The sequence below is a fragment of the Podarcis raffonei genome, chromosome 8 (genome assembly GCF_027172205.1).
Source record: "Podarcis raffonei isolate rPodRaf1 chromosome 8, rPodRaf1.pri, whole genome shotgun sequence".
Lineage (NCBI taxonomy): Eukaryota > Metazoa > Chordata > Lepidosauria > Squamata > Lacertidae > Podarcis > Podarcis raffonei.
The window spans coordinates 18,250,024-18,259,624 of NC_070609.1; the positions used below are offsets into that span (position 1 = coordinate 18,250,024).

General features: G+C 47.6%; 1 protein-coding gene across 1 annotated transcript; it reads left to right on the plus strand.

Annotated features, from left to right (window-relative positions):
• Window positions 1–1,138: 1,138 nt before the first annotated feature.
• Window positions 1,139–9,361, plus strand: FAM187B (family with sequence similarity 187 member B). Its single transcript, XM_053398259.1, has 2 exons — window positions 1,139–2,027; window positions 8,943–9,361. The coding sequence occupies exons 1-2, from the start codon at window positions 1,189–1,191 to the stop codon at window positions 9,280–9,282; spliced, it is 1,179 nt and encodes a 392-aa protein (XP_053254234.1). The 5' UTR covers window positions 1,139–1,188; the 3' UTR covers window positions 9,283–9,361.
• The last annotated feature ends 240 nt before the right edge of the window (window positions 9,362–9,601 follow it).

The window sequence follows — 9,601 nt, forward strand, 5'->3', positions numbered from 1 at the left end:
CTCTCCCACTTCTGTATTCTATCCCTTTATATTGTTATGAGTTGGGGGGTGGGGTTCAGTTTGGATGAAAACCTTTCCAAACTTTTGATCCCCTGTCTCTGAGAGCAGAATGTATAAAAGGAAGCTTGCCAAACCAGTTCCTTTGTTTGCGTGGCTAGTTAAGTACCACAAGTTAGCATATCCAAAGAGGTCGCTCTGCATCTAAGAACATCAGGGTGGGCCTTTCCCCCCACCCCCTTCACCTGACCGGTATGTAGGAGAACAATAGCCGCAGTTGGATTGTGAAGGAGCTGGAAGCTGGAGACAGAGAGACATCGCTTGCTCGCTGTGTTGCTCTGAGCTGAACTTGGGGGCTCCCCTCAAAACTTAAAAGGGAAGCGAGTCCTGTTGGGGTGTTAGTGCTGTGAGCCCCTCCATCCTATGCTTGTATGTGTAGGTAAGTGTAAATATATCCCAAAGTCTCTCAGAACTCCCAGAATCTCTCAGCATTCAAAGATTGAGGGGGTGCATAACAAAATTGTCTTTTTTCTAATGTTCTGCCCCCCTTTTTATTTCTATTTTTATTTTAGGTCTTTTAGTTAAAATATTTGTAAAATAAGAACATTAAAAATATTTTTAAGAATATATTTATATACAGTAAGGGAAAGAAGTCTTAGCACCTTCATAAACCATAATTCTGCACTTATGTGTACTGCCCTCATTACCATTTTCTGTTGTTACATACATTTATAAAGGCAATGGCTGCATCTTTCCCCCCTTTTAGTAGGTTGCTGTTAAGAATGTTTATTATCTATAACAATAAATAAAACTGGCCGTGAGAAGGGATGAATCATGTGTGTTACACTAAACTCCTTGGAGAAAGAAACGTCTAATCATTTTATTCGTGTAAAAAATAAAATTGTCCAGCTTTTCAGCCGATAAAGCCTCCCAGATCAGATCAGGAATAAAACCAAAATAAGAATGAGTAGTGACTCGCCACCCCCTGGCACCAGTTGTGGAGAGAGGCATGTCTGGGTCTCCAGACAACCAAAGTCATGCTGAACATCAGCAGTTAGAATTACTCTGGCTAAGCCCCACACTCCATTATGACATCATCATCCTCTTGCCCACCTCAGTTACGATGTCACAGTGAGGTCAGCTAGAACCTTCCTTTCCAGTTGCCCTTAGTGCGACAGTGCCCAGCTGGTCATGTCCTCTTGGGCATCTACTGTGGCTCTGCTCCTGGGTTTGGCCTTGGCCTTCACTGATGGTAGCCTGTACGAGGGCCACTCCCTGGGGCTGCCATGTGTCCCAGGCCAGCCTTGCACAGTAGCCTTCATCTCTGATAACCCAGTGATCCTACGCTGCCCCCATGTCTACTTCAAGATTTTCATCAGTTGGCAATACCTGGACCCAGCCTGGGCGAAGGAGCAGCCCGTCACCTTCCTGCGCTCAGGGGGCCCCATCTGGCCCTTGCTCAGCCATGCTAAGTTGAGGAGGTTGCGCTTCAAATCCCAGCTAGTCGCTGGCAACCTGTATATCCCAAACCCCAGCGTGGAGGACTCAGGCTTGTACACCTGCCGGGCAGGCGATGCCACGATCGCCTACTACAACGTGGATTTCCAGGATGCCGGGAGCATCCACGTCTCGCACGCGGGCCTTGGGGAGACAACCCTGGGCAATTCCACCGCCGAGCTAGAAGACGGAGCGCAGGCCAAGCTGTTCACCTCCTGGAGCCCTTGGCAGTCTTGCGACCGCTGCGGCAACCCTGGAGAAAGGAAGCGAGTGGGTTTCTGTTATGCCCAGGTGACCCAGGAGGACCAGCACGAAGAAGAGCCGCTGCCCTGTGGGATGGTCAGGAGGAAGCACCCGGCGTTGCCGCGAAGGGGCCCGGAGCTGCGAGTGGAAAGCTGCCAGGTGCCCTGCGATGCGTCTTACCTGCTGTCCCAGGATCAGGCCAGCGCCGTTCCGCTCCTCGTCTTCACCACCTACCACCCCCAGCTCAAAACCGTCGCCCACCTGCGCTGCCCAACCTCTTCCATCTACAGGTACGGACCTCAAGCTCGCTCTATGGTAGAGCCACAGCCCTGGCTCAATCCCTGGCAACCCTAGTTAAAAGGAGCAGGTAGAAGGCAGCAGCATCTTTCTCTAAGACCTTGGAGAGAGAGACACTGCCAGTCAGACACTAAGACAGGGGTCAGCAAACTAAGGCCCGGGGGCTGGATGCGGCCCACCAGGCTCATTAATCTGGCCTGCCACCTTGCGGACCCTGCCGCCCACTTGGTCAGTCCCCACGCTAAACCAGTCTGGCGTGGAGACCGCGCCACGCGGGGTCTGACTTCCACGACGCTGGCACAGATTTGGATTGGCTGCCAGAAGCTCCTGCAGCCAATCCATAGCCATGGATGCCTCTGGGCAAAGCCCCTTCCTTCCCGCTGAGGTGGCTGCGTATGGCAAGAGCCAAGCGGGAGGAAGCAGCGGTGGTGGGGAGGCTGTCTCTGCCACCCAGGCCTGCGGCTAGGGCTCTGCGTCCTGCAGACCCCTGGCCGAGGCAGAGGACAATGATGACGCTGTCGAAGACGAGGCGGTGGCTGCGGCATAAGTGGCAGTGGTGGGGGGGTCTTTTCAGGAGGGGGGTCCTTTGGGGGGTGCTTTCAGGAGAGGGTGGGTCCAGCCCCCCACAAAGTCTGAGGGACAGTGGACCGGCCCCCTCCTGAAAAAGTTTGCTGACCCCTGCACTAAGACTATACCAAATGCAAATGGACCAATGGTCTGTAAGGCAGCTTGATATGCTGTGTCTCCTTGATACATCGTGTCTCTAGCCCCACACTTGGCTAGCAGGGTTTTTGTGATGATAAAATTGGGGGAAGCCCTTGGCATCCCACCACGAGCTCTTCAAAGGGAGGGTGGGATGAAAGTGTAGTGAATAGGTGGAGCTCAGTGCTCCACGGAACAACTGCCTTCTGGCGCAGCATATCCCATTTGGCCGCCTGAGGCAAAACAGGAAGATCTCGCCGGCGGCTGGAACCCCAGAAGCTGCCACTGAAGCCACTTCTCTTGTGACAGTGGGTGGAGTTCCCGTGTTGGCTGCGGAGAAGCGAGGAGAAGCAGAAGTGGCTTTTGGCAGTGAAAGCCCTGAGAGAGCTCACCAGAAGCCGCAGCCGCTTCTCACTTCTCTGTTGGGGGAGGGCATCAATGGGCGCACCCCCCCCCCTCTTGGATTCCACCGCCTGAGGTGGTGGTTTCAGTTTGCCACACAGGCGGGTGGCTGCTGACTGCAAGGAACCGAAAACATCTTATTCTTCCCTTGGTGTTGTTGCCATCAATGGCTATTCAGAAGCATTCCTCCTCCAGCAACGCAGGTAATGTCCCATGCCAGATCTCCAGAAAAGCATCCAGCATCCTGAAATATACTCGGAGTCGAGCATGGATTTCATGCTCTTTATTCAGCTCATAGTGGTGAGGAGGAATGAATGTTCCCCCAAAGTATCTGCTTTATATACATTATTTACACAATGGGCTGTACGTGATTGGCTAATTCCGGGATTCTCCTGTAAGCCAATCAGGTTGTGGATTCACTTCCATCTGGAGCCGGACCAATCAGACTGCTGCATTCTGAATCCTATTGTTCTAGGATCAATCAGACTGCTGCATTCTGAATCCTATTGTTCTAGGACCAATCAGACTGCTGCATTCTGAATCCTATTGTTCTAGGACCAATCAGACTGCTGCATTCTGAATCCTATTCAACTCAGTACATAACAAATCCCAAAATGTCTCCAGAGCTTACAGCTGATCTCTCTCTCTCCCTCTCCTTCTCCCTCCCTCCCTCTCTCTCTCTCTCTTACACACACACACACACACAGAGAGAGAGAGAGAGAGAGAGAGAGAGAGAGAGAGAGAGAGAGACCCAGGTTGCACCTTCCTTAGATGGGAAAGGGGAAATCCACCCTCCTTTTGTCCTGGCTGAAAATTTGATTTGTCAGACTATTTTAGCATTCCACCTGACCTTTTTCTTGTCCACACCATGAACCTAAGACGCCATCTATGCTTGGCTTCACTATCCACGTCTTCCAGCAACCCATCCCACATGCTAGCCAGGAGGGCACAGAGGAACCTTTGCTCTTTTAATCTGCCCCCTTTTCACCCCAATAAAATAGTCAAATGGACACCGGGTCTCGTAGCACAGGCCCACATGTGTTTACTCAGAAGTAAGATCCTCTGAATTCGATCCCATGTAGGCTGTGTAAACATTACGCAGCTAGGTACATGTTTCCCAATCCAGATCAAAACTGGTTTGAGGGGTGGAGGACACATCAAAATGCAGGCTTTCATAAGAAACTATAGAGTAAATATGGATTGTGGGAGCACCCTGGGTGCTGAGTAAATCATAGAATCATAGAGTTGGAAGGGGCCATGAGGATCATCTTGCCCAGCCCCCTGCAATGCAGGAATCTTTCGCCCAATGTGGGGCTCAAACCCACAACCCTGAGATTAGGGGTCTCATGCTCTACCAACTCAGCTGTGAGTGTGTACACAGCTTTCCGCCCCAAGAACCGTATTTTTCGCCCCATAGGGCGCACCAGCCCATAGGGCACACCTAGTTTTTTGGGGAGAGCTGCGTGAAGCCCGGGCGCGCTCTTCAGCGCGCCCCAGGCTTCGGAATGCAGGCAGCTCTGCACAACCCTTGGGAGACCGGCGCAAAGGGTTGCGCCAAGCTTCCTGAAGCCTGGGGAGCAAGAGGGGTCGGTGCGCACCGCCCCCTCTCGCTCTCCAGGCTTCAGCGAAAGCCTGCATTCGCCCCATAGGATGCACACACATTTCCCCTTCATTTTTGGAGGGGGAAAAGTGTGTCCTATAGGGCGAAAAATACGGTAAGTCTGCATAGAATTAAAGTCGGCTGCACACACGTTGTACATTTAAAGCATGTTGTTTCTGCACAAAGAATCCTGGGAACTGTAGTTTATGCTTGACACAGCTACAATTCCCAGCTTCCATAACAAACTACCGTTCCCAGGATTCTTTGGAAGAAGCTATGCATGGTTTGTATGCAGCCATATATGGTTTGTTCCATTTCTTTCACCATCCTAGCCATTAGCTGCTCACCCACCACAATTTTCAGCACGAGGAAATGTCGGTGTGACTGAAGGGGAGAGGCTGTCCCATATAAGTGTTCTCATAGCACTTAAGTTTCGCCGGTCTATGTTCTCTCTCTCAAATAAAAGAAAAAAGCCAGTTAATGATTGACAGGTGACTCGACTTTCACCTCCGGATGCCAGGCCAAAATGCCGATTAATAGCTGGGGGGTGGGAGGGGACTAGAAATGTATCAGTAGCAGCAAACTGAATCCTACTCTTTAGTGAAGCAGGAAGCAGTTCACAGGAAAAGCAAGAAGTTATGTAGGAATAAAGACATTTGAGACAAGGCTAAAGCGAAAGTTTAACACCAGTCTGCTATGTTTGGCAAGATGGGAATCTAATGATCACTGGATCTGGCCCTGATAACGATCTGACTGCTGTTTATATTGCATCCTGACGAATATTTGAAAAAAGCCGGTTCTGCCCTGCCATTCTTGTGTAGGACATTTGTAGCACAGCAATGTCTTTTCTCAACCTGAAATTGTTTGTGCTCATCCTCAAGAAGATGCTGCTTTTGATCTAGATAGGTTTTAGCTCCTGTTGTATGCAATAGGGAATGTGGTCACTTGATGGGCTCTCCTTGATAAGGTAATCCACACCTTTTCCTACCTGCACGTTCTCCCAGGTGAAGGAAGAAGGAAGTGGTGGTTGCAGTCTTTGCATATGTAGTGTTATTGCAGTGTTATTGGACAGGTGCGATGGATACACACACAAGCACATTTGTTTTTACCGGTTTTCAAACAAACACACACTGGGGCAATGCAGAATCAGTCTACAACAAGCGTCTATTTGATGCATGAAACCAGTTTCTCAAGAAGTGCTTTTCAGGGGCAAAAAATAAAAAATGCAGTTTATTTAGATAGCATGTGGACAATTTAGCAAGTCTCCATTGCTTCTAGAACAAAAGGTCATGTGTCAAAAGTACAAAGTTTTCAGCACTTGCTTAAACTTCTTGTTTTGTTTATTCAGGCATTCCCTGAAATGCAGCCCAACCACATAACTGCTGTATAGATAATCTGAATTAACTTATTCTGATTTGCATGTTATGGCATTTTGTGATATTATGCTGCATGCCGCTTTGGCATTCTTTATGATGGGTGGTACAGACATTTGTAATAATTATAAGTAAGTAAGTGACCTGTCAGCCAATGCAAAGCAAGACAATGAAACAAGGGTTGAATCTAGACAGACACACACACACACACACAGTCACTGTGAAAGTGCTTTAAAAAAAGTGTTAAAATGTTTATTGAATTTGCCATTAGCCCACCATCGCCATCTAGTGTCATGTTTGTATGATGCACTTGGAACACACTTAAAACGTTATATTTGCAGCTGTATAGCTGAGTCCAAAATATTGCTGCTACCTTTGTCTGCCAATCATTCCTGTGCCTTTGCACAAGACCAGAAACTTGGGAGGCAGCAGCTGTCTCGATTCTTGCTGAGCATTTGGGTAGAATATGGTCTGCGTGGTTTTTCTTAATATTATCTGTAAGATAGAGCTGGGAACTCCAGTTCCCATCAACCCTAGCGAGCATGGGGGCGGGGAATTATAAGCCACAAAATCTGGAAGGCCAAAGGTTCATACCTGTCAACTGCCCCAGAAAAACAAAACACCTTGTTTTTTCCTGATTCAGGTAGGTAGCCGTGTTGGTCTGTCGTAGTCATAATAAATAACAAGATGAAAGATTGTGTGTGTGTGTGTGTGTGTGTGTGTGTATGATCCAAAAAGAACTCCCTTAAGAGAATCAAGTCTTTTTCATAGAATCATAGAATCATAGAGTTGGAAGAGACCACAAGGGCCATCGAGTCCAACCCCCTGCCAAGCAGGAAACACCATCAGAGCACTCCTGACATATGGTTGTCAAGCCTCTGCTTAAAGACCTCCAAAGAAGGAGACTCCACCACACTCCTTGGCAGCAAATTCCACTGTCGAACAGCTCTTACTGTCACGAAGTTCTTCCTAATGTTTAGGTGGAATCTTCTTTCCAACCTTGTCGTGTCCCTTTCTCTATTTTAAATTCCTCCGTCACCTCGTTATTAACAATTAACTTAGCCTTTTGTTCAGAGTAAATTGCACTTATACCGTTTCCAAAGCCTTCTCCCACCCCCATCCCTTGTAGATTTTTCTTCATAAAACTCCAAGAAATATTGTCAAAGGCTTTCTCCGCGTCTACAAATATTAGTACTGCTTTAGTATTAATATTCACTTCTAACTTTTCCAGAATGTTAATTATATTCCTCAAATTATCAGACAAATGTCTACTCGGAAGAAAGCCTGCTTGGTCTTTATGAATCTCTTCCATTAACACTTTTTTTAATCTCTTAGCCAAAATATCTGCAAAAATTTTGTAATCCACATTAAGTAGTGATATGGGGCGGTAGTTCTTAAGCTGAGTTTTTTCAGTTTCTGTTTTCGGTATAAGTGTAATATATGTTTCTTTCCATGATTCTGGTACCTTTTTCCCTTCCAGTATTTCATTACAGACTTTTTTAGCTGCCGCGTCACACTGTTGGCTCATGTCAAGTTTGTGGTCAACCAAGACTCCTAGATCCTTTTCACATGTACTGCTCTCAAGCCAGGTGTCACCCATCTTGTATTTGTGCCTCTCATTTTTTTTGCCCAACTGCAATACTTTACGTTTCTCCCTGTTAATTTGTCTTAAGAAAGTCTTTAAAAGAATATTTCAAAAAAAAATTGTTAAAAAATAATTCCAGTAGCACCTTAAAGACCATAAGCTTTCTAGGTATGAGTTTTCGTGTGTATACACACTTCTTCAGATACTTGTTTTATCCTGCAAGTGTATGATGGCCATGTTGGGTGTCGTGCTCTCGTGCGATTTCGGGCCAAGTCCTTGCCCCCCCCCAAGCATTTTTTGGGGTCTGTGATTTCGCATGGTGCCCCAGAACATGTGTTTTTGTGTACTTTGCCCCCCAAAAGTACTTTTTCTGGGTTTACGATCTCACACAGGAGTGCAGACCTCTAATAGGGTTTCCTAGTTTGGGGCCATGTTGTGTTGGGGGGGAGGTGAAGTTGCCCTATCCCTGTCAGAAACAAAGTTATGCTTGGAATTACTGGATTGTATTTAATGTTGGTCCTACTCAGGGTAGACCCACTGAAAATAAAGGAGATGACTAAAGGAGGTTCACCAATTCATTTAAAAGCACTCTTTTACCACTTTAAAGGCCATGGCTTCCCTCTGGGAAGAATTCTGGGAACAGTAGTTTGTTAAAGCTGTTGAACGTTGTTAGGAAATTCCCTCTCAGAAATGCCCAACACCCTTAGCAAACTATGGTTCCCAGGATCCTTTATTCCCATGACTGTTAAAGTGTTAGAAGAGTGCTTTACAGTGGTACCTTGGGTTAAGAACTTAATTTGTTCTGGAGGTCCATTCTTAACCTGAAACTGTTCTTAACCTGAGGTGCCACTTTAGCTAATGGGGCCTCCCGCTGACGCTGTGCCGCCGGAGCACGATTTCTGTTCTCATCCTGAAGCAAAGTTCTTAACTCGAGGTACTATTTCTGGGTTAGCGGAGTCTGTAACCTGAAGCGTATGTAACCTGAAGCATCTGTAACCTGAGGTAACACTGTATATGTATATCATGAATGAGAGCTGTAATTTAGTTCAATACAGCCTACTTTTTTAAAAAAAGCATCCTTGACTAAGGCAATAAATTAATCACCTCAGGCACCTGTAGTTAATGGGCTAGGATGCTAACTGGACAGTAACAGCCTGCATTTCTGTCTGCAAAATGTTGGGAGAGTCTTCCTGACTGCACCCCCCCAACCAATGCCAACCCAATTTCCCCCCCTTCTTTTCTTCAGTCCTGTGTACTGGCAAGCAGGCCCCACCATGCTGACCCGCCTTGAACTTCTCCAGAAGAATAGCTCCCAGAGCCTGGACAAGGCCACCGGCGGCGGGATCCTACGCCTCTCCTTCCAGAACGAGTCCCATGGGGCTTATTACCAGTGTTATGTCAACGGGCACCTGGTGGGCAAGTTCATTGTGGCTTCTTCCGGGGTCGTGCCAGTCTCTGGGGAGCACGGCCACACCTACTCCATCATCGAGGCGCTGATTGTTGGGCTCTCCATGTTCCTTGTTTTCCTGATGTTCCTCAGCATCATCCAGTCCTGCCGGAGGAAACCCGGAACCACCATGGTCTAACTGGGATGCAGACAACCACTTAGACATCCCAGAAAAGCAGGGCATGGATTGCTGACTAATAAAAAATATTGACTAGCAATACATTCGGAGTCAGTCTTGGGCCCTGGAGCTGTGTGTAGGGAGGGGAGGGCTTGAAATCTGTGTTGGTTGGAGTAATGCTGTACAGTAAAAAAAGGTAAAGGACCCCTGGATGGTTAAGTCCAGTCAAAGATGACTATGGGGTTGCGGCGCTCATCTCGCTTTCAGGTCGAGGGAGCCAGTGTTTGTCAAAAGACAGCTTTCTGGGTCATGTGGCCAGCATGACTAAAACATTTCTGGT

Coding starts and splice junctions, on each gene's coding strand:
- FAM187B (XM_053398259.1), top strand. CDS start 1,189: ATGTCCTCTTGGGCATCTACTGTGGCTCTGCTCCTGGGTTTGGCCTTG. Junction 2,028..8,942: donor CCAACCTCTTCCATCTACAG/GTACGGACCTCA, acceptor TCTTTTCTTCAG/TCCTGTGTACTGGCAAGCAG.